The sequence below is a fragment of the Triturus cristatus genome, chromosome 3_2 (genome assembly GCF_964204655.1).
Source record: "Triturus cristatus chromosome 3_2, aTriCri1.1, whole genome shotgun sequence".
Classification (NCBI taxonomy): Eukaryota; Metazoa; Chordata; class Amphibia; order Caudata; family Salamandridae; genus Triturus; species Triturus cristatus.
In genome coordinates this window covers 584960138-584986504 of record NC_140584.1, presented here as the reverse complement: position 1 = coordinate 584986504, position 26367 = coordinate 584960138, and the positions used below count along the sequence as shown (strand labels likewise).

At 42.1% G+C, this 26367-nt stretch overlaps 1 protein-coding gene across 2 annotated transcripts in view; it reads left to right on the top strand.

Annotated features, from left to right (window-relative positions):
- The window catches only part of S100PBP (S100P binding protein), a 572513-nt gene that overhangs the window by 405728 nt on the left and 140418 nt on the right, over positions 1-26367 (top strand). For both annotated transcript variants that reach the window (XM_085648377.1, XM_085648378.1), the window contains one exon: positions 15790-15887. In XM_085648377.1, coding sequence (XP_085504503.1) covers positions 15790-15887 — 98 coding nt within the window. The remainder of the gene's footprint in view (positions 1-15789; positions 15888-26367) is intronic.

Below are 26367 nucleotides of genomic sequence, written 5' to 3'. Positions count from 1 at the left end.
CCGCCATTACAGCAGCGGGACCTCCTCGCGGCCAGGCTAGCCGCTAAACATTATAAACCACGAGTTGCCCCAATGAGGAGGTCACACACGGAGGAGTATGCACACACAGCTACCAGCAGCAAGAATGTCAGTCAGCCTTCAGTGTCCCATTGCTGTGACTGCCAAACGCGTTTCGAGCATTGTGCTCTTGATCACTGGCTCTGCTCAACAAAATTCGGACAGCAGATTGAGGCGGAAACAACTTTATTTAAATCAAAAAGTCCCGCCCATGTGGGCGTCAGCAAAACATGGCCTTATGGTCTTTGTAGTTGATGCCATTGTTACTGAGGACATAGTTCCATTCCTGTCCGATTGGAAATCGCTGCCCAATTTGAGAAGTTCACAAAATTATCTTACCCCAGTGGGCATGGAGCAAATGAAGAGCTGCTTCCCTTCTTGCCAATATCATCCCGGCAGTTAGGTCCCCTTCGTTCCTGTCAGCGCTCAAAGTTCCTGAACGCCGTGGATCCGCCATTACAGCAGCGGGACCTCCTCGCGGCCAGGCTAGCCGCTAAACATTATAAACCACGAGTTGCCCCAATGAGGAGGTCACACACGGAGGAGTATGCACACACAGCTACCAGCAGCAAGAATGTCAGTCAGCCTTCAGTGTCCCATTGCTGTGACTGCCAAACGCGTTTCGAGCATTGTGCTCTTGATCACTGGCTCTGCTCAACAAAATTCGGACAGCAGATTGAGGCGGAAACAACTTTATTTAAATCAAAAAGTCCCGCCCATGTGGGCGTCAGCAAAACATGGCCTTATGGTCTTTGTAGTTGATGCCATTGTTACTGAGGACATAGTTCCATTCCTGTCCGATTGGAAATCGCTGCCCAATTTGAGAAGTTCACAAAATTATCTTACCCCAGTGGGCATGGAGCAAATGAAGAGCTGCTTCCCTTCTTGCCAATATCATCCCGGCAGTTAGGTCCCCTTCGTTCCTGTCAGCGCTCAAAGTTCCTGAACGCCGTGGATCCGCCATTACAGCAGCGGGACCTCCTCGCGGCCAGGCTAGCCGCTAAACATTATAAACCACGAGTTGCCCCAATGAGGAGGTCACACACGGAGGAGTATGCACACACAGCTACCAGCAGCAAGAATGTCAGTCAGCCTTCAGTGTCCCATTGCTGTGACTGCCAAACGCGTTTCGAGCATTGTGCTCTTGATCACTGGCTCTGCTCAACAAAATTCGGACAGCAGATTGAGGCGGAAACAACTTTATTTAAATCAAAAAGTCCCGCCCATGTGGGCGTCAGCAAAACATGGCCTTATGGTCTTTGTAGTTGATGCCATTGTTACTGAGGACATAGTTCCATTCCTGTCCGATTGGAAATCGCTGCCCAATTTGAGAAGTTCACAAAATTATCTTACCCCAGTGGGCATGGAGCAAATGAAGAGCTGCTTCCCTTCTTGCCAATATCATCCCGGCAGTTAGGTCCCCTTCGTTCCTGTCAGCGCTCAAAGTTCCTGAACGCCGTGGATCCGCCATTACAGCAGCGGGACCTCCTCGCGGCCAGGCTAGCCGCTAAACATTATAAACCACGAGTTGCCCCAATGAGGAGGTCACACACGGAGGAGTATGCACACACAGCTACCAGCAGCAAGAATGTCAGTCAGCCTTCAGTGTCCCATTGCTGTGACTGCCAAACGCGTTTCGAGCATTGTGCTCTTGATCACTGGCTCTGCTCAACAAAATTCGGACAGCAGATTGAGGCGGAAACAACTTTATTTAAATCAAAAAGTCCCGCCCATGTGGGCGTCAGCAAAACATGGCCTTATGGTCTTTGTAGTTGATGCCATTGTTACTGAGGACATAGTTCCATTCCTGTCCGATTGGAAATCGCTGCCCAATTTGAGAAGTTCACAAAATTATCTTACCCCAGTGGGCATGGAGCAAATGAAGAGCTGCTTCCCTTCTTGCCAATATCATCCCGGCAGTTAGGTCCCCTTCGTTCCTGTCAGCGCTCAAAGTTCCTGAACGCCGTGGATCCGCCATTACAGCAGCGGGACCTCCTCGCGGCCAGGCTAGCCGCTAAACATTATAAACCACGAGTTGCCCCAATGAGGAGGTCACACACGGAGGAGTATGCACACACAGCTACCAGCAGCAAGAATGTCAGTCAGCCTTCAGTGTCCCATTGCTGTGACTGCCAAACGCGTTTCGAGCATTGTGCTCTTGATCACTGGCTCTGCTCAACAAAATTCGGACAGCAGATTGAGGCGGAAACAACTTTATTTAAATCAAAAAGTCCCGCCCATGTGGGCGTCAGCAAAACATGGCCTTATGGTCTTTGTAGTTGATGCCATTGTTACTGAGGACATAGTTCCATTCCTGTCCGATTGGAAATCGCTGCCCAATTTGAGAAGTTCACAAAATTATCTTACCCCAGTGTCCTCAGTAACAATGGCATCAACTACAAAGACCATAAGGCCATGTTTTGCTGACGCCCACATGGGCGGGACTTTTTGATTTAAATAAAGTTGTTTCCGCCTCAATCTGCTGTCCGAATTTTGTTGAGCAGAGCCAGTGATCAAGAGCACAATGCTCGAAACGCGTTTGGCAGTCACAGCAATGGGACACTGAAGGCTGACTGACATTCTTGCTGCTGGTAGCTGTGTGTGCATACTCCTCCGTGTGTGACCTCCTCATTGGGGCAACTCGTGGTTTATAATATATATATATATATATATATATATATATATATATATATATATATATATATATATATATATATATATATATATATATATATATATATATATATATATATATATATATATATATATATATATATATATATACATATACACACACACACACACACACACACACACACACACACACACACACACACACACACACACACACACACACACACACACACACACACACACACACACACTTTGCTTCCAATGTTTGTTCCTGAAAGTTTCAGTTCTTTCTGGATGATATGTTGTCTCATAATCAATGCGTTGTATTTGCTTTTCAAAATGGTTGTTTTTACTCTTCCTTTTAGAGTAAGTGTCATGGTGGGATGGGTTCTCCTTACTCACCTCCATAGTTGATGGGATACTGCCAACTAGTCTCTTTCAAGTATGTAAATCTATAAAAGATAAGCAACTTGTATTTTTTCTCCAGTATTTTATCTGTGCCCTGTGGTTCTCCAGTATTAAAATCTTTTATAAGTTCACATGCGACCCTCCCTCCTCTCCATTAGGGTGCACCATTTCAGATCTCTAAGTTTGTTACTCACGCTGGAAACCTGAGGAATGGTGGCTGTGCTGGGGTTGAGTGCTTCTGGGTTTAAGCGCTGCTTGGTTGAAATGTGGATGCTGAATAAGCTAAAAATGTGTATTGATTTTAAAATAGAGACTAATGCTAAGCATTTAGTACCGCCTTTAATACTGTTACCGTCCTATGACGAATGGAAAGATTCAAGCATGTGAATCTATAAAAGATATGAATACTGTAGAACCACAGTGTACAGGTGAGTAACTTGTTTTTTTCTGACCCAATATTTAATATTAGACTGCAGCCTAGTCCTAACTTCTGATGCTATTTCGGTCTTCAGTGTACAAGAATTCATTCACATTCACATCAATTTTGTAAATTATCAGCTACAGCAGTTTCCTTATTTAACCTTAGTTCCATATGTATCTGTGCATGAGGTGATTGTTTCTGTAAATTTAAGAGCTGTTGAAATAATTTGAGTGCAGTCTGATTACATTTCAGTTTAATTTGCTCGAATGTGCTTGGTACACTATGCCAATTATATTTACTTTTTGTTTTAGCATTTGCTCATCTCCTCCCACCCCCTCATCTATTTGTTTTCAACTCCATTTTATTGACTTAACACAAAGTACAATCACATTACCCATACTGTACTCAATCCATATTTACAGCACAGTTATTATACAGCACGGCTCATTCATGAGGATAAGAAGTAAATAGCATGAATAGTTCAATCATCAGAGTGAATGTCTGGTGATTTTTCTCATTGGTTTTGTCAGCAGGTATGTTGTAAAGGGGGCCCAGATGTCCTTGGGCCTAGACGGCAGTGGAAGTTTCACTGCATACTGAATCAACTGGTCTTTATAGTATGTGATATCCATTAAATATTGAACAATTTTTGGTGTCCTTTACTGTCCCAATTTTGTCCCCCTTACCGTTTCGTTAACAGGAGTTGAATAGTCACTAATCTCCGACGCTGGCTGCAGGTTTGCAACGAGTCCTTGCAGGCACATGTGCGGGGTACATACCACTGTTTCCATCACAATATCAGATTATGCCCGAGTGATCTGTGCCCAGAAATGTTTCACCTTTTCACAATACCACGCCATGCATTACCTACAATCTGGTCTGACCACCACCAGATAAATTTCTCATTGATATCACCCTAAAATACAAACAGAGGAAGTGACATAACTCGCATAGAGAATCCGCAAAGAAACTGGAAGAGGTTAGACGTAGCGAAAATGAATAGATGTCTAGAGGTGCACATACCATCGATGAAGCAACAAATAGACCCACTAGCAAATGATGTCCAATGCTGGCTTACCAAAGCAGTGGACCTATGTCTACCTACCTCCAAACAAAATAAAATCACACATCATCCCCCAGGACCATGGTATACCGATTCTTTGAAGATGTCTAAATCTAGCTGTAAAACTCTTGAAAGACACTGGAGAAAAAACTATAACCCTATAGACAAAGTAGCTTATAAAGCCGCTTTAAGTGAATACCATAAGGAATGTAAGCTAGCACGTGCCACCTTCGTGAATCAAAGCATCACTAAGGCCTCAAACTGTGCAAAAATACTCTTTAACACAGTGAAAACATTGGCTGGCTTAGATGCAATAGCCAAACCACCTACTCTGTCACTATCCAAATGTGAAGAACTAGCAAACTTCTTCATAGATAAAGTTGAAGGTATCTATCAAGATATCATCTCACAGGACACGGAGGCCCCGAGGCCAAAGGTTACTGCATCAGATGGTATGCAGAACTCCAAGCAAGGAAAGATCGAGCATGAACTAAAAGATTGGCCCCTATTAACTACGAACACTGTTGAAGACCTATTAAATTCAATCAAATCGGGGTCACCAAGAGACCCTATTCCAGCCAACATTCTCAAGCAGTTAAATCTATCTGTGATACCTACTATAACGCAGGTACTCAACATGTCAATTAAAGAGGCTAAAGTTCCCTCCCTTTGGAAGCATGCCATGATCCACCCCTTGCTGAAAAAACCTAATGCTGATGCAACGGTTACGAAGAATTACCGTCCCATTTCCTTACTTCCAATCTTATCTAAAATTTTGGAAAAACACATCCACTTCCAGTTGACACAATATGTGAACACTCATCAACTTCTTCACCAGTCACAGTCCGGTTTTAGGGCAGGTTTTTCAACGGAAACCACACTTTTGGGTGTGACAGAGTTGATCCGCCAGAAATTGGATAAAGAAGAAACAGTAGCGCTCATCCTATTGGATTTGAGCGCTGCTTTTGATAACATCTCACACAAGGTGCTCTTAAACACTCTGAGCAACATAGGAATCAGTGGGGATGCTCTGAAATGGATTCAGGATTTTCTCTCAAACAGGACATTTCAAGTGTTCTCTCAAAATGCATGCTCCGAAACCCATTTATTCAGTCATGGCGTACCACAGGGATCCATCCTGAGTCCACTTCTCTTCAACATTTATGTTAAGCCTTTGGCTGAGTTAGTTGAAGAGTCGGGACTCACGATCTATTCCTATGCAGATGATTCGCAAATTATTTTTTCATTGGCAGCCTAAAACGTAAAGGACATCTCTACACTTAAAACTGGACTGAACAACATTGCAACCTGGATGAAGGAAAATTTTCTAAAACTAAACGGTGAAAAAACAGAGGTTGTCATTCTAGGAAAACAGAAACATCTATGGAGCCATCAACATTGGCCAGAGAAAATGGGCAACCTCCCAAACCCAGTTTCGCAAGTACGTAACCTAGGTGTACTCCTGGATGATACCTTGAGCATGCATGCACAATCAGTTAGAGTGGCAGCCACCTGTTTCTCCATCATACGATGGCTGAGGAAAATCTCCTGGATGCTCCCCGAGTCAACCAGGAAAACGGTGGTGAACGCCTTAATAACATCCCATTTAGATTACGGAAATGTCCTTTACTTAGGATCAAATAAGGCTAACCTCCATCGTCTACAGATGGCCCAAAACGCGGCAGTCAGATTACTATGCAAGGTACCAAAAAGGGAATCAGTCTCTGCATTCCGACGTAAACTTCATTGGCTCAATATTGAAAATCGAGTGAAATTTAAAACCCTCACCTATATGTATAAAATAAAAGCCAACACAGCCCCGAAGTACCTCTGCTCACTGGTAAATACATATATCCCATCCAGGAACCTCAGATCAGCCACTCGGGGCCGTTTTAGGATCCCTAAATTTAAGCGCACTCGCATAGGAGGTAAATCCTTTGCCTACTTAGGCCCGTCTCACTGGAACTCTCTCCCCATTTCACTGAGAAATGCGCCTAACTACTCCAGTTTCCGAAAGTTGCTAAAAACCTGGCTATTCGATAAATAAGACTTTTCTCTCCATCTGTATCAGCAAAGATGCGCCGGGAAACCCTTTTTGGGTAGCCGATGCGCAGTACAAGTGCAAACAAAATACAAATAAATAAAAAGAGGCATTAAGTCCGCATCCAACATGTTACATCTTTTAAAGTCAGGGGACGCTCTCAAACCATATCCATGTAACTGAAGCAGTGTATAATAAAGCTGTTGTATATATTTAAAATATATGATGCACAAATTGCAGTTAGCTGTCAGGTGTCTAGTTAAATCGGAGCAGTGTTCCCAGTCCTTCCCTGTGATTGGCTAGTCTAGTACTCCGTTTCACCTCTCCATTCCTCTACTATATTGTGGGGCAGTGTCAGCCTGCACAGCTTTATATAATCGGGTGACCAGTTTTGTGCGAGATGTGCTAGGAAGCGAGGTCTATAGCGGTTTCAGTGTCAGCGGTGGAGCTGGGTGTTGGGAATTTAAAGTTTTGAGGGCCTCTTTCAGACTGATGTACATAAATACCAACGGGGGGTACTGTTTTTTCGTGCCAGAATAGTCTTTAGGGTGATAAATGTACCTTCTGGATATGCATCTCCCATAGTAGCAATTCCTATATCTGCAGAACAGATAGCGCTTTAGGTTCCTGTGAAACAAAGATATTTGGGTGGTGTGTGCAGGGGCATATAGTGGCAATTTCCCCACAAATGACACAAATGTCTGCCAGGCTTTGATAGTGCTAACTTCCATTCCGGGACTTGATTGATTGATTGAGTGGGTGCGTCCTTGGTAAAAGAGCTGCAAGTGGGTCGGGGTGTATACCATCCGCTTCTACCGCTACATGGGGGAGAAAGGGTGGGAAGGAGTACCAATAGTGTGCAAAGTGTGCTTGCGCACAAAAGTAGTATAGGTATACGCCTGGGGCCCCAAACACCCATGTATATGGTCTGGTAAGTACATCCCAGCGACAGCGAGGTTGTTTACCCGCCGATACCAAACTCATTAGGTTGGAGCGTAGTGTAGCTAAGAATACTTTAGTCCGGTTGAGGGGGACGTTAGTGAATAAATAAAGAAATCGTAGGAGGACAACCATTTTTATAACTGCCACCTTGTCCACCAGTGACAAAGGTAGTTTTATCCATCTCTCCACCGGTTCCTCTAAATTCGACAGTGCCTGGCCATACTTCTGTCTAACAATCTCTGCATCTTTATGAATCCACACACCCAGGTATTTGACTGGTTAAACACTCCATTTGAGCAGGAAGTCAAGGTCATCTGGCCATGTGCTGTCTGTCAGGGGAAATATTGTTGATTTGTCCCAGCTTATGCTATGACCGGAGAGCCTTTCATATTTAGTATACTCCCTTATCAAGAAGCTTAGCTGCTCTTCCGGGTTACGGACATATAGCACCATGTCGTCCGCATACAGTGATCTGGCGAGTGACCGCTGCCTAAACCCCAATGTTGCATCTGCATGAGTCTGCCGCACTCTACATGCTAAGGGCTCCAACGCCAGTGCGAATAGCAATGGGGATAGTTGGCAGCTCAGTCGTGTTCCTCTACATATCGGTATCAGTGAAGAGTGGTTATTGTTGACCTGTACTCTGGCAACAGGAGCTGCATACAGTAATCATATCCATTGTGTAAATGCTTGCGGCAGCCCCATGTGGTGCAGCACGTCAAACATAAAATTCTATTGTATAGAATCAAATGCCTTGGCTGCATCCAGTAACACAGCCGCAACCGTAACACCCTAATCCAATTGATGCAGCACAGCAAATAGCGTTTTTAGATTGTGTATAGCAGAACGATCTGGAATAAACCCCAATTGATCCGGGAGCTCAAGTGCAAGCAGGAGTGGACGCACCCTGGACTCAATTTTTGCATTTATTTTCGTATCTATATTTTGAAGTGACAGTGATCTATGATTCGCATCTCGCTGGATGTTTGCCTGTCTTCAGAAAGGTTATCACAAGGGCTTCCCGTAGGGGGAGGGGGGAGCAGTATTTTCTTGTACGCTTCTGCATACATTGCATGCCGATCTGGAAATGTTTTGTAAAATTCACTAGGTAACCCATCACTAACCGATTCCTTACCATCAGGCAGCGCCACCCACCCACCTATTTAAAAATTGTTGAATCTCACCAGTTGCACCTAAGTATAAATGGTCTTTTAAGGTTAACTTCCATGTAAATCTCTGATCTAGCATAGCATCTAGTTTTTTATTGTAGGAGCTTCAGTGAAGTCGTAAATGTTAGAATAACTCCCCTCTGCATGCGTGTACCCCAGAACACGCATATTGGAAGAGGATGTGGACTCACGGCTAGACTGCCGACTTTGGAGCTGGGAAACTAAGGTTCGAGCGTCTGGGTCGACTCCACATTCTGTGATTCTGGGCAAACCACTTAATCTCCCTGTGCCTATAAAAAAAAAATCAAATGAATGGGTCATTGTGTTACGTAACTAGTGCTTATGTAAAGCGCTCCAATACCTTCGGTTCGAGTTCGCGCTAGATAAATATGAAAAAGAAAAGAACAATTCATCTTAATTATTTGTCCACAGAATTGTTCCCAATTGGTTCTATTTTCTACATAAGCAGTATCCTTCACAAGCCTGTCCAAGACGAGAAGTTTCTGAAATGTAAACTGGCAGAAAACCCAGAAGAGATTATTTCAAGACTGCATTGCTTCATCTGATGTCTACCACTGAGTGAAAAGGGAAGCATTGTTGGCTTCAAAAGATGATAAAATAGACACCTGCTCCTTTGAAGTTCCAGTAACGTCTCCCTACTTATGATCATTTTACTGGTAGTTGTTTCCCAGCGACTGTTATTTTTCTAGCATGTGAGAAAAGACACGAAAGGCCTCATGTTTTTTTCCCATTGAATTCTTTCCTTGCATTTAGTGTTTTTCATCTTCGCTTGATGTATTTTAAATTTTCTTGTCAAGTGAAGTTATTTGGTTTGGACACATTGTTTTGTCAGAAGTGCTGTCATGTTTATCAATACCCCTGCTGTGGAAGTAAAAAGGCAGCTACAAACTTTCAAAGAGCATGTGGTGTCTTTCGCCTACACGCTTGTTGACAAAATGGGAATTCTTCATAAAAATCTCCAAGAAGATGTTAAAGGATTGGGAAGGCATCTGGTTAAAAAGGAAATTCAAAGGACATGAGAGGAAAGGAAGTAGGCTGAGAAGTCCCCCAAAGTTTCAGCCTCAGAGCCAGCACCTCGATAAAACTCGCACACCATTCCAGGTTGATGTAAAAGAGAACGCTATTGACAGATGGAGCTCAAAAGTGATCACTGTTAAGCCTGTTTCGCAAATAACATCAATACATAGTCACTATCACAGAGTTCAGAACTGTCTGTCGAGACATTTCAGGATGAGGGCGACTCATTCTCCCTTGATATCAGAGATCCCGTATTAAGTCTGCATATTCAGTGTCTCAGCCAGTGGCGAAGAGACCTAGATCAAATCTACTCTCTCCATTCATGTCAAAGCACAGCACAATGATCACACCTTTAACTTTGTTATAACAAATCCACTCCATGTCCTCTCTACATACAAAAGGGCTTGAAACACCATACCTCTCAATGTCACAAAAATCGATGCCAATTTTTTTAGTGTTGTCGTTTTCTCTAAAACTGGGAAAAAGACTTACATTTACTCATGAAGACCAAGTGAGCAATAGACTTAGGTTTACTCATGAAGACCAAGGTCAGTTTCTTTATGTGCTCTATTGTCCCTCCTAAGAACCCACTACAGAATCAATTATGCCATCTTGATTAAGATTAAGGATCTGCCTTAATCCCCCAAAAATGGCTTATAAAAACACCAGTACCATCCTCCCATCAGAGTAGAGGAAGGCCGCCACATACTCCAGATGAGCGTAAAAGGCAGAGATCTTGCTCAGTGTCCAAATAACCATCTCATTTGGACATGGATGATTTTAGATAATCCGATTCCCTGTCATCTCCAGCTGCATCTTTTGTGTCTCTCCAGTGGATGACATCACTACTTTTCATTAAGTTCTTGCTAGGGGTGCTACAAAATCAAACATTCCATTAGAGGTGCCGCAACCTATGATGTCAGTGATAATGAAGACTCTTCAACCAACCAAGCGCAGCATAGAGACGTCTTTTCCTGTTAGTTCCGGTCTATTGCTATTGCGCCTCTCTGCGTCTTTCGACACAATCAATCCCGAAATCCTACTTAACACTCAAGTTCCGAATGGGCATAAGAGAATCAGCACTCAACTGGTTTTCCCTCTACTTAATCAGCCAATAGCAAGTAAAGATGAATGAGTCTTCAGCTGAACCATCTTTGGTTACCTAAGGAATACCTGAAGGTTCCACTTTTTAACCAAATTTCTTTAATTGGAACTCCTTACCTCCATTCTAAAACAGACAAGCAAAGCCTAACATCTGTATGTGGAAGTCACTCACCTATTCCTAAAAGTTGCACTCAACAAGATATCCTACGTCTTAATCAATTATTCTCTAACATTCTAATGTGCCTGTTCTCCAATTACCTGTGATTGAATCTTCGTAAAATCGAATTCCTCCTCTTCTCCTGCCCAAAGGCCTCATGTTTAGTCGACAATTGGCTAACTTTGGTACGTGCACTAGACTGAAATCCCTAAATCATTGAGTACTCTAAATCCCTGAGAGTCATCATTAACAAGCGTCTGAATCTTCAGCAACACATAACCAATAAAAAAGAGCTCCCAATTCCCTTTTTTTTAAACATTATTTTTATTTCTCATCTTAGGGAATAACCGGCAAATACAGAAATATGGCAATGTAATCGCTACATTTGCTTAACACTGCGGAACAGAGTATACATAAATGTATAGACCGATACATTATTAGAATTACTATAGCAATACAACAACAACAAAATACGCCTGAGCAAAAGAAAGCCAAAAATGAAAATGTCTAAAGGACCAGAAAGTCAGCGTTTGGGTCCTATTGACCTCCTTTTTCCATGTCCTCCTGCCCCCTCCCCCATATACGTACACATTTTTTCATAGAGCGAATTCCTCTGGTCTTAGCTAGGGCCATCTCTTTCATATAGTTCTCTCAGAGTTGCCCACCACTCTGATGCCCTTGGCAGTGTTGCTGATATCCATACCCAAGCAATACAGGGTCGGGTAGTAACTAGAATAATGGAAAAGAGATCTTATACCCAGGTCTGATGTTAGCTTCTAACCAATCATGATTTCCCCTTCTGTTAATTGAAGAGCCAAAGCTAAGCGGCTTGCAGCTATCTGACCCACCTCTTTCAAAAACAGATTTAATCCTGGGCAGGTGGCAAAAATGTGTAAACTGTCTACTGCAGCCAACCCAAATTTGGGGCATGTTCCCGTATCCCCTATGTATTTTCCCTTGTTCCAGGTCCAATTAGTTATTTGGTCAGGGGTATAGTGTAACATGCATATGGTTTGGATTTTTTGCAATTTTAGACTAATGGAGTGTACTGCCTCGTCCAAAGTTCCTTGTGCGTAAGTGATGTCTGGGGTAATAATATCCTTTGACAGCAATTTACTCCAATAAGATGCTAAATTTGAGATGTCGTGGATTCTAAATTGACAAAGTATCTGATAGACACTGCTAATTGATGGCTTCTGGGAGACAGACTGTAGGCATTTCATCAAGTCCGAATTCTCACGGGTCCTTGTATCATTCCGCCCCCAAAAGAAATCTGTAAATATTTTTTAAAATCCGCTGAGGGAGGCCAAATAAAGTCTGTAGAGCTTTAAATGCTCAAAACCCATTTGAGTAATACAAGTGCCCTAGCTGGCTAATCCCATTGCCTTCCCATATTCTTCCTGCCTGGTCATGAAATATTACCGGGAGTGAAGGGTTTCCACATAAAGGGAGACTAGTTATGGATAAGAGGAAGGGAACACTTGGATAAGATTTTCCGCCATAGGTAGACAATATGCCAGGCTGTCTTAAAACCTACTCTTTTGGAAAAAATTAGGGTCACTCGTTCTGTACGAAACAAATCTCCTATCCGGTTCGAATGCAAAAGTGTAGCAATAATTTTGACTGCCCATAGAGAGCAGACCGCATAGGTGTCGCGCAAAGGAGGCCCAGTGATATAGTTTAAAATCGGGGAGCTGAAGCCCCCCTTGTATATAGGGGAATTTAATATATTTTATTGCCCAGCGCGGTTGCCTATACCCCCAGATAAAACTACTGTTGCCCCTTCCAATCTAAAAAAAATTATTATTTTGGGACTCGTAATGGTATTGCTCGAAATAGATGAAGGAATTTAGGTAGGATATATATTTTGAAAATGTTACATCTCCCTATGATACTAATAGGCAATTTGTGCCAGTTCTTCATGTTTTTAATGGCTGCGTATAGCAAAGGATCATAGTTGAGTCTTAGGACATGTTCCGTCTATGAGGAGATCTGTACCCCTAGATATTTTTCTACTGAACAGGTCCCCGAGATTGCCATATTAGGTTGACAATTACGAAGGACCTGTGTCTTACTTATGTTCATCTCATAGCCGGAAAAGGTGCCTACGGCTGTTTCCCAATTACCTGTAACTGAATCTTCTTAAAATCGAATTCCTCATCTCCTGCCCAAAGGCAGGAGATTTGGCTAACTTTGTTACACGCACTAGACCGAAATCCATAAATCATTGACTACTCTAAATCCCTCAGTCATCCTTAACAAGCGTCTGAATCCCTAGTAACACATAACCAAGACCTGTAAAAAACATTAAACCTTCTATTCAAGGTTCAGATCTCAAACATGCTGTACTTGCTGTAGTCCTCTCCAGACTTGACTACGAAATGCTTTCCATACCGGTATACCAAAACTTACTTATCCCGTTTGAAGGTAGTATTGAATTTCACTGCAAAACTCGTCTCGGGAGTAAGATTCTATGATCACATCTCCCCTGTGCTCATACCGCTCTGTCACTCAACTAACTGTCCTCCCATCACTCAAATGGCTTCCCATTGAAGCCTGAACCATCTTCAAAGTCGGACGTATCACTTTTGAAGCCTTGCATTGTGGCACCTATGAATACTATGCTCAAAAACGCACACTATCTTGCTGGGGCCTCTCCACACAAAGTGCAAATTCTCTTTTTTCTAGACTCACCTAAATTGAAGAAAGAAAAAAAACATTCTTGCTTAGGAAGCACACGCAAAATATGGAACTCTATCTCCCGAACGTTTGCATCGATCCTTCGTTTTAAGATTTTCTAATGAGTTGAAAACCCATCTGATATATAAATACCGCATAAATTAAAGTGCATTCTGCACTCCAACTGTCTTTAGTGTAGTCCACAATATTGACCAACTGAGATCTGCGTAACGTGTCCTATCCTATATCTTAGATTTACTGAATGGAACTGGCAACTTGAAGCCAGTGTGTTACACTCCTCTTATTCTAGTACTCTCAAAACTAGCTTTCTCCCCCCTCTGATGTTTTCCATGATTTCATGTATCTAAGTGGTTAATGTAAAGCACGCTGACACCCTGGGGTCTAGTTTACACCAATTAAAACTTTTTAAATACGAAGGAAGAAAAGAGGAAACGGCAAACTGCAGTAAGCCTTCTAAACTAATCTCTCAAATATCAGCTTCATTAAGATATTTTTAAATGTTATAGTTTTAACACCAAGTAACTGTTCGTGAAGAAACACATTTTGCCTTCGTGGGAAGCTTTTCATAATGGTAAATAAAAAGCTTAGTTCCCGGAGTGCAATAGCTTGTTTTAAAGAAAAAAATACTATTTTTGTCCTCGTAATACTAGCTATTCATTGTTATTTTTGACTGCATGTTTGTTGCTAAAACACCAGGCTGCCTGATAGGTAGGTTGGATAGAGTAGAATTTGCTGCATGTTTGGTGAAGGCCTGGTGCATTAAGGGCAAACAGTTTACAGTCTGAGTGATGCACAGGGTTATCCGCTGCCAGGAGTTGGAAGCTTTGTGAACCAAATATTTGAGGCATCTGCTTGGACAGAAGTGTGCTGAGGCTGCAGTCCGTACCAGCACGATCCATCTAGACTCCTGCCGGGTAGAAGTAGTAATTACTGACTGAGTTGGACAGGCATGAGTGCCGGGCCTGAAGGGCTGTGCAAGAATGTCATTGTGTGGGTGGGCTTGATTTAATGCGATAGTGGGCCGAGTTTTACTGTTGTTTCCCTGATATTAAAATAAACATTGCCTGAAGCAGCTCAAATCCATATAGTCTTCCATCCCTTGCAAAAACACGTATACAGCGTGTCCTTACAGATTGGAAACTGCCCCAATTTTTAAACATGGACCACTATTTTTTACCTTTTTAATTAACTAATGGGGACCACTTTTATTTCGGTGTTCGGGCCTATTTTCTGCCCACTCCAACCCCGGTGCTGATTCCCTTCCCTCACTATGGACTCTGGGACAGAAGTGCTTTTTGTGTCCAATGTTTCCCTGCATGTGCGGGGACAGGAGTGCCTTGAGGCTGCTATCTGTTCTAGAATCTGCGGGGGCAGAAGTGTTGTGGGCCCTGTCAGTCCGAAAATCTGTTACATTTACATCTCTTGTTCAGCGTTCTGAATTTTGTGCTAAGAAAATACTTCGGAGATTGAGACGGGGATAGGGCTGATATTCACGAACAGAAGGCAGTGCAGTGCGTCTGGACTCAGGATTGCGTCCGGTATGGAAATTCAAATGGTGATGCTTTAATGGGCTGGGGTGTCTGAACATTATGGATGTGCTTAATAAACTTACAATACACAGTCCTGATGTTTGCTGTTCTTTTCCACTCTGTGCAGTCTTCCTGGCTGACTCATTGTTCAACACTTGTTGTCTTGTTTGTTGAATCTAATCTGATGGTGCTGATCCAAAATAGTCCCAATGCTTGTACTGAACCGTTCGAGGTCCTGTGGAACCTCGTGTCTTATTGTTGTACCTTTTCAGGCAGTATCGCGGTTTCTTGTATGTCCAGCAAATGTCCAAAACAGTTTGCAGTAAGGAATACTCTGATACAAGAATGGAAGTGAGAGCTTGATGCAGTTCTGCATCACCCTAATAGTGTGCTCAAACTTGGTTTGGAACAGATGTCACTCTGGCACCGATTCAGTCAGAATTTTCCCCTCATTGCCCAAATTACGTTTATCGAGCTAGGAAAGTGAAGCCACAGCTACATGCTATCTATTGCTTCTGTCTTCCAGGCACGAATCTGTTCCCCATGCAGAGCTAGAATGGAAGAAGCAGACGTATCTGCAGTGTGTCTTAAAACATATGAGGAGTACTGAACGTCCAAACCAAGGTAATCCTAGAGGTGTGGATTTTTTTTTGTGATGACTGCATACTGAACAAGCATTGGCATAGCCAATCGCTCTCGACTTTGAGACCTTATAAGTGTTTAGCCATGCAACAGTTGATGTTGCACCAAGGATATTGTGCTGTATAACTAAACACTTATAAGGTCCCAAAGGCGAGACCTATTTGCTATGTCAATGCTTGTTAACCTTTGGGACCCCCTCACTTCTGTCCCAATTTACAGACTGTCGGAAACTCTCCAGGATTGGGTTGATATGGATAAATTAAGAGTTTTGAATGTTCATGCAGTGCCGTCAAATGGTGCCAAAGTTCTTGAAGATTAAAGAAAATGCATTCCAGTGGGGATAGAGATAGATCCATAAGAGTGGTGCCATCTTTGCCTCCTCAATATAGCGCATACAAATCTGGTAACTGTGTAACCTAGTCCTAATTAAAGCTTTCAGATTGACATTATAAACATTGTAAATGTCAACAAATCCATGAGGTGAAAATATAAGAACATATTACATGTCCTCCCTTGTGTGTTCTAGATTACTTGTTTATTTACCATAATTATTAATAAAACTATGATTTTTTTCAAACAGGGAAACGTTTATTGTAAGCAGTAAGTAAAATTCCTAAGTACACTGTTTGATTGTCTGCTGTAAAGAGGAGAGAAACAAATGTATGCCTTTTCAAAAATCTTCATCCTGCTGCTAGAAATCAGAATTTTAAATCTGTTACTGACAAGGTGCTCCAATTGCAATTAGAACGTTCATCTTTCATCATTAGACTGCTGCTTGAACACCTGAAAAGGATTATGTTTAAGAGATTTTTGAAGCTGCTCCTGCTATGTTCATCTAACAAGAGGCCCTGATTGTAATTACAACGGTCATGTTTTGCTTAGCTTTCATGAACAGCTTGCTAATTAAACTGTGGGCTATGGCGAAGTTCTATAGAGTGATCTGGTCATATCATTATCTAAATGCACTATCGTGTTATACATTAAATGGCTGCAGGAAGGAAATCCGAATAAATGTAGGTCCCCCCAGTGTAAAAAACTCCTTACTGTACTGGAACCTTGAAATAAAACCCACTGCCTGTGAAATGTGGCTTTATATAACACTGCAGCATGCACCCACACATATAATTAAATAAATATTGCTGCTATTTTGCACGAAATGTGATTTGTATAGCACACCTTAGTATACCGTCCCTCAACGTTCTGAGCTAGCCGTACAGCGCGTGCGTTTCCCCATTACTCTAGGGTTTCATTCACACTGCTGCCTGTTTCGAGGAAGCCTGCCACATATATGTGTGTGTATGTGTGTGTGTATATATATATATATATCCCAAACAATGCCCAGCAATTGAGGCCGCACACCACAGCAAAGGAGGAAACATCCTTTTATTAGCAAAAGAAACAGGCAGCTTCCGATTCCGCAATCAAATCCTGTGGCCTTACGCATTTCAGAGTGCATTTTCCTCCTTCCTCAGAGGCCATCACGATCATCCAGAGTTACGTGCACCTGACTTCAAAATACCCTGCGTGCTTTAAACCTTTTAGTTGGTCCCAGGTGTGCCTGATTTCATTCCATTTGCAAGGCAGAGTTGGATTCGGGGGCCCAATGGAGGGCTATAAACAACATCCTGAAAACATTCACTGCATTCGGACCCACTGGAGGGCATAATTGAGCAGGAGTGGACTTCAAAGACCAGCGTGCCTTGCAAATGGAATGAAATCAGGCACACCTGGGACCAACTAAAAGGTTTAAAGCACGCAGGGTATTTTGAAGTCAGGTGCACGTAACTGTGAATGATCGTGATGGCCTCTGAGGAAGGAGGAAAATGCACTCTGAAACGCGCAAGGCCACAGGATTTGATTGCGGAATCGGAAGCTGCCTGTTTCTTTTGCTAATAAAAGGATGTTTCCTCCTTTGCTGTGGTGTGCGGCCTCAATTGCTGGGCATTGTTTGGGATATATGATACCGCAGCTCCAGGCCGTAGAGGGATCGCACCATCCAGAATAGCAGCGTGGATGCAGACAGAGGGAACCTTCCCTCGGTAAATGACACAGCAAGTATACATTTCTAACAGGCAGAGTTGGATTCGGGGGCCCAATGGAGGGCTATAAACAACATCCTGAAAACATTCACGGCATTCGGACCCACTGGAGGGCATAATTGTGCAGGAGTGGACTCCAAAGACCAGCGTGCCTTGCAAATGGAATGAAATCAGGCACACCTGGGACCAACTAAAAGGTTTAAAGCACGCAGGGTATTTTGAAGTCAGGTGCACGTAACTCTGGATGATCGTGATGGCCTCTGAGGAAGGAGAAAAATGCACTCTGAAACGCGTAAGGCCACAGGATTTGATTGCGGAATCGGAAGCTGCCTGTTTCTTTTGCTAATAAAAGGATGTTTCCTCCTTTGCTGTGGTGTGCGGCCTCAATTGCTGGGCATTGTTTGGGGTGTGTATATGTGTGTGTGTGTGTATATATATATATATATATATATATATGTATATATATATATATATATATATATATATTCTTGATTCTTTGTAGTAGATTCTGGTCTATGAGGACATTCGCTGCTATTCCATTATGGGATTAGTTTTATTATTTAAGCACTATTTTGCACATATTATTCAACTTTTTGCACCCCTCACACCAATAGCTCTTTTACAAACGGCGTGAAGGCATGAAACTTGCATTTTTGTAATGTATTTTTTTACTGTGGTTTTATCTGGATCATCAATTCTAATATTGCGTATTTGCACATTTGATTGATATTTTTAGCTTGTTTTTATTCTGTATATAGGTGAAACTATGATACACTGCTGCTAAAATTTCAATTGTGAATATATTTTATCACGCTAGAAATAGCTTCTTAATTTATTTAAGTAATAGGTTGTTTTAGCTATGTCATATTTTGTTTCTACAATTGTTGAATTACTTAGCGCAATTGTACATGTCATATACAGTTTACATCTCTATTTTTACCCCCCCCCCATTTCGAGTTGTATCAGCACATTTGCACACCTCGTTATTTATAGTGGCTTGAAAGGTATTTTTTGACTTTCATAAGTGCATATTAGTGTATTTGTACAACTATGTGGATGCCATAGCTATAGAAGCAAGCACTTACTGACTTGATCCACTGTATTTGCATTTGTGCCGGTATTGCAAATTAGCGGTGTTTTGTCACATATACTAAGATCTTTAAAATGTACTGTGCATAACATCTATATTTGTCAAACAAGCTATGTTCGCCCACCTTTCGCATTTTAATTGGAGCCACGATTTAGTTATACCCAGTGTTTAGCGTTTCCTATTAGGAACACTATGTATAGTATTTTATGTTCATTGCCTGTCAATCGCGCGAACCGGAAGTGCTATGTGATTTATATTTCATGTTATCCAATATGTCGACAAGTGATCAAGGACACAGTTTGTGTCCGAAACGCGTCTTAGACTGCACCTTTTCTTTTGAATAAAGCACCGATTATTTGGCAACAGCATATTCAGAGTCCATGGTCCTGTTTGTGCGCGTTCGCACGGGGATACCGCTAGCTGATGTATTTGTGGGAAGAAGGCTACTTCCTGTTTCTACACGGACCCCTCGCCTGAATGTAGGCTGACCTGGAATCTCAGCCGCGTTGGAGTTTCGCTCGGTGAGAGCGTGTTGAGGACAGCCCCCTACAGAGTGCGGACCACTGCGATATACGCGAGGTAGAGGCGAACGTCGGGAGTCGGAGGACTCGTCAGGTCGCCGAATTACACGCGGTAAGTGAGTCAGTAATTTCTGCACGTAGTAGGTGGGGAGGTGCTGGACATTTGCCTGCATTCACGGTAGCACCAGTGCCTAACCGTAGGAAGTGCATATAAAGGAATGTATCCATAAGGTGTCATGTCTGACGACGTATTACGGGATCATGAAATGGCAGCTGATTAACTTTTTCTCAATTTGCCAAAAGTCCCCAATGATGGAAATGGCAAGAAAACAACAGTAATTGGCACTAATGACGATACGCAAAGCCTAATTAAAGCATTAGAAAAAAATAGTAGGAGAGAACTCACAAAATGGTGGGAATCAAATCATTGGAGAAGTACCACGAGGTCGGGAGAATACCAAGGGGCCTAAGAATTATGCTGGCACCCAGCTTCGATAGCCCCAATCCCATGCTCTTGAAGGAATGGGCAGAGAGCAATCTCGACGCATCTATGCGTCTAGTGTGTTTGTTGGTCAAATATGCTAAGATCGACCGCAATAAAAATATGGAAGAGATTGCAAGAATACACAAAGAACTGAGTAAGCCAGAACATCAAAAACAAAAGGAGTATATTGACAAAAGTATTCATCGATGACCGCCTGAAAAAACAAGAGATGGTGATTAAAACCAGGAAAGCCTTCAAATTTGCGAGGGATAAGAACGATTATGAACAAGGGCAAGTATTTACATTTGCACGAAAGTTCGATAACCTACGCAGACAAAAGGGTATGATAACTAACAAAATACCTACAGTCACCAGACCGCTTGAACGTGCAGGAAGTGATTCAAATCTGTCCACGACGGACGCCAGTCTAGTTCACAGTGACACTGATATAAGCAACCCAGGTTCAGAACAAGGGGATTTGAGCCAGTTGACATTTGCAGAAGAACTGGAATACGTCAGAATGGAGAGAAAACAGTCACTGAGGCCACGGAATCCAAACGCCTCAACAAGGAAAGGAGAAATGCCCGAAGGCGCGAAAGAAGGAAATGCCTCGGGCATAAGAGGGCGCAAAAAGCAGAACAAACGCTGGAAAAAAGCGCAACAATAGAAGATAACACCATCATCAACCTCACTAACATTGACCTTGATCAGGCGGAAAAATAACTCCTCACACTAGGACTCTCATTTTGTCCTGAAAGCAATTTCGGCTATTGCAACACTCGAGTAGATGTGTATAAATTTATCAGGAAAATCAAATTGAAGAAATACTTTACTATCAAGAAAAATTTGGAAACAACCAATATAAATGAAGATGATCTGAATACAACACAAAGTACAACCTTACAAGCCAAAGACATATCTTTAATGCAAACGTTACACCAACTACGTGCCCTACCTTCTGTAGAGATAAGCACACAAGAAATAGCCGATACAGAAGGGGTTGACATTGCTAAACCAGGTAGGAGCCCTTTTAAACCGATCTCCACGTTTGTCCCCAATATGCCACGTGATACCATGAGCGAGTGATAGAAGAACTTAAAAAAACTATCCAAGAACACACAAAGGCAACAAAATCTCTAATTACAGCACCAAGCAATATTTTGAGCTCATGAAAAAATTGAAAAACGACGCTATAGTAGTCAATAAATCTGACAAGGGTGGCAACGTGGTAATTTGGGACCAAAAGGAATATATCAAAGAAGCCTGCAATCATCTGGATGATAGTGCCTGCTATTGCAAAAGCAACCTGATCAGTGTGAAAAAAATCCAAAAGAACTATAAAGATGATCTTTGCAAATGGAAAAGAGGACTGATTTCGAAAGATGAATTTTCATTTCTGAACAATGATTTTCCTTTGTTGCCCAATATATACTTCATACCTAAAGTACACAAAGGGACACTGCCTGTCCCAGGCAAAACCATTGTTTCATCTATTAAAAGTATTTTCGAAAATACATCTAAGTATATTGATTTTTATCTCCAAGACTTCGTGACACAACTACCTAGTTTCCTAAAAGATACTACGGATTTTTTATTCCAACTTAGCAAAACAGAGTGGTCAGATGAGTATCTGTTTTTGACCATGGACATTACTGCACTGTACACTAGTATAGCCCACGAGGATGGACTTAAGGCAATGGGATACTATTTGGGCAAAAGACCGATTCAAATGTACTGTCATAACCAAATGCTGTTGTGCATGACCAAGTGGTGTTTATATAATGTTTTTATGTTAACAACACTGTATTCCAACAATTGCGCGGCGTGGCCATGGGGGCATGCTTCTCCCCGAGCTACGCTTGCGTGCATGTGGGCTGGTGGGAAGAGCATGTCCTCATGGTTCGTCATGCCGAAGAGTGGTCCAAGCAGATTATAATATGGTGGAGATATATCGACGTTATTTTTGTAATTTGGAGGGGAACCAAAGATCAGGCCCAGAATTTTGTCGATTCCATCAATACCAATGATTTGAATCTGCAGTTAATTGCCCATATTGATAAAACTACTACCAATTTCCTAGACATTCCTGTCCAAGCTAAGCAAAGAGTATTAGAAACTAGTGTCTACAGAAAGCCCACTTCCGGAAACTCTGTGCTCCATGCCAAGAGTTTCCATCCTCCCCATATGATAGTTAGTATTCCGTATGGAGAATTTTTGAGGTCTCATAGAGCTTGTAGCACTGAGGAAGCTTGTGATTATCATCAAGAACTTACTAAACGGCGGCTAGAGGTTATGCCCCTAAAAAACTGGACATAGCACGACGAAAAACGAATATGAACGATAGGACCATCTTACTAGATCCAAATAGAAAAACTACCAACATTAACAGTGATATGGACAGACAAACACAAGGTGTGGGATATGATTTTAGACTAGTAACCACATATAGTAAGCAGGCCAAAGCCATTACAGCTATAATTAATAAAGAATTACCTATAGTCATGACAGACCTGACTCTTAAAAAGGTGCTTCCTCCCAGTCCTACTGTAACCTTTCGCAAAGCTTACTCTATGCGAAATGATCTAGTTAAAAACAGTCCAGAGAACACCAAGTCTAGGAATTGGCTCACCCCGAAAAAGGGTTTTGTAAAATGCAATTCTTGCAGAGCTTGCAAATTTGGCATTAATACTTCCACTTACAAAACACCTTTCTCGGATTTTGAGTATCCCCTAAGAGAACACTACACATGTAGGACGGATCATGCTGTCTATGTGTTGAGATGCAGCTGTGGTCTATGCTACGTTGGAAGCACAAAACTCCATGTGCGTATATTGCAGCACCTCCGTGCGATTGTTAACTCTGATCCAACATATCCAGTCGCAAGACATTTCAAAGCGGTGCATGAAAATAACTTAAAATATTTACAATATTTTGTCATAGACTCAGTACCCCTCAACAAAAGAGGTGGGGAATCACGAAAAACAATTGCGCCAACTTGAATCGAAATATATTATTGAGTTAGACACGAATTTTCCGACTGGATTAAATACAGGGGAAGATTTACACAATTTTCTATAAAGAGGGGCTGCGACCACTATCCTATATGCACAAGTATCCGCTGGTTCATTTGGTCTCCCCTCAAGATGTTTCTGATTACTCCTTTTCTCACAGCTCATATGAGCATGTTGAGTTGGTTTAGCATTTTGCCATGCACTGTTGTTTCCATTCTTAGATAGACCATGTGTATTTATATGTATACGTATATGTGTATTTATAGGAACATTGGGTCTTATATGGCATTATTGGAACTACGCTACTATGAATTACCATTGCATATGTATTAGCACAGTGTATTCTTGATTCTATGTAGTAGATTCCGGTCTATGAGGACATTCGCTGCTATTCCATTATGGGATTCGTTTTATTATTTAAGCACTATTTTGCACATATTATTCAACTTTTTGCACCCCTCACACCAATAGCACTTTTACAAACAGCGTGAAGGCATGAAACCTGCATTTTTTTAATGTATTTTTTTACTGTGGTTTTATCTGGCTCATCAATTCTAATATTGCGTATTTGCACATTTGATTGATATTTTTTAGCTTGTTTTTATTCTGTATATAGGTGAAACTATGATACACTGCTTCTAAAATTACAACTGTGAATATTTTATCGCACTAGAAATAGCTTCTTAATTTAAGTAATAGGTTGTTTTAGCTATGTCATATTTTGTTTCTACAATTGTTGAATTACTTGGCGCAATTGCACATGTCATATACAGTTTACATCTCTATTATTACCCCCCATGTCGAGTTATATCAGCACATTTGCACACCTCGTTATTTATAGTGGCTTGAAAGGTATTTTTTAACTTTCATAAGTGCATATTAGTGTATTTGTACACCTATGTGGATGCCATAGCAATAGAAGCAAGCACTTACTGACTTGATCCAGTGTATTTGCATTCGTGCTGATATTGCAAATTGGCGGTGTTTTGTCACATATACTAAGATCTTTAAAATGTACTGTGCATAACATCTATATTTGTCAAACAAGCTATGTGCGCCCACCTTTCGCATTTTAATTGGAGCCACGATTAGTTATACCCAGTGTTTAGCGTTTCCTATTGGGAACACTATGTATAGTATTTCTTTTATGTTCATTGCATGTCAATCGCACGAACCGGAAGTGCTATGTGGTTTATATTTCCGGTTATCCAATATGTCGACAAGTGATCAAGGACACAGTTTGTGTCCGAAACGCGTCTTAGACAGCACCGTTTCTTTTGAATAAAGCACCGATTATTTGGCAACAGCATATTCAGAGTCCGTGGTCCTGTTTGTGCGCATTCGCACGAGGATACCGCTAGCTGATATATATATATATATATATATATATATATATCGCGCGCTGGAGTGAGTATCTGTCACCCTGCCATAAGTTGGCTTGTGCAATATAAGGCTCACATAGATGGTGTGAGCGTCCTGCGGTTGCGGTACTTGCGTAAGAGTGTTGTGGGCAGAACTGTTGTGCCTTGGTGCGCACTCTATGTAGGCAACACATGCTGAGTGCGTTAGTATTGCCGCTCGTGTCGTGTAGGAGTGTCCCAGAGTCTGCCTGTGCGAGTGTCACTTGTGCATGCATCCGTGCCAATGTGAGTGCATGAATGGTGTGGCTGCCGGCAGAGAAGTGTCACAGTGCATGGGCACTGCACGTGGTGCCTCTTTGCACATCAGTGTAGCATGTGTGTGGCCGCCCGTGTGTCTGCGTGCGTGTTGCTCCACGTGTCCACGGCCCTTCAGGTTGTCAACAGGGGGTGAATCATTGTTGCTTCGTTTATTCCACCGCTGTCATTCGCAGCATCCACAAGTACCCCAGTCATATTTAATCGCCTTCTACGGCTCTTTCAGCAGCTGCAAAATTCCACTCTCTCAGCACTTTCAATTCCAAAAAACGTCAATTATTATCGGATTCATTACGGATATCTTTCATGTTCCCGGCATACTGTGCACCACAGATTCGGATGGTAAGGCTCTGGTTAGGCCCTTGGAGGAGACACCGTTTTTAAAGGCAAGCTCGTCTAACAGCGAGAAGGACGGTACAGATCGATGGTAAAAGGCGGAGCCGGAATAGGGATTCTCTGTAGCAGGGCAAAATGCTGAGGAGCAATGAGGGAGACATTTAAATACTTGCAGTATAAATAAGTGGATGCAGGCTTTAGGAGAGAACACAATACTTTGTTTTTATACATGGCTATGCACCAAATATCTGTGGCTTCTAAGCGCTTTGACAGAGAGAGAGAGGCAAGCATGTTCAAGTGAAGGAGCACAAGAGACAACGCATGTGACTCACACATCCCATGACCAACCTAGGAAAGATGGTTTTCACAGAAATTATTCTAAGTTAATCAAACACTGAATACTTGTGCCAAACTGGTAATAAGTAACATCTTGAAAACAAGTGCTTAAAGACAACTTTAATTTTAAGACATTTAACTTCCTGTGCGCTGCAAAGATAAGGGGCAGTCGTTGTGTTTGTCAACCTACGCAGCTTTGCATAACATAACGGGTACCAATGACTAAAGGTTCGACTCCAGGCCTCAATACATAGACAATTGTATGCAACAAGCATTCTTTTTCGTTCGTGCCTAGTTCACATTAAACCCCTCAGAACGCTTAACATCACGTTTCACGATAATTCCGAAACGAGCCAGAGCTGCTCTGACATGGCCGTCAACAGTCTAGGCTTTGTGGTACTTAAATGACCACGCGCTTGATAATGCAGATGCGCCCTTCTGTTATTTAACAAACGCATTGGCATTTAAGATAAAATGTCGCATAATTATAACAGCTTTTACGTAGGCAAAAGACTCAGGGAAGGGTCTGTTTGGGGAGACAGAGGGAAGGGGAAACAAACAGTGCTTCCCCAGTAATTAAAGGCCATAGTCTAACGCCGCGGGTAAAAGATCCAATCCCGGTGGGCGTGGCTAAAAGGAGACAGGGTGGCAACAACGAAAGATTGACATGCCTTCAGTGCAATCATTGCACTGCCTTTGGCATAATTTGTGACGCCAAACAACGCGCACGAATGAAAGCTGAAGGCAGAGATGGGACACGCCTTCGGAATCCGTATTGATTCGAAGAAGCGCTCTGCATGGCAGGGCAGCGCATGAGCTGCTTTCACCAGGCCGAGACCTAAAAAGAGACACGCAGGAAAAAAGATGACAAAACAAATCACAACAAGCATTTACAATGCAATGGTCTCGGCAATATTATAGGTAGAGCTATTGGTATTGCTCATTATTTTTTTTTATCATTATTGTATC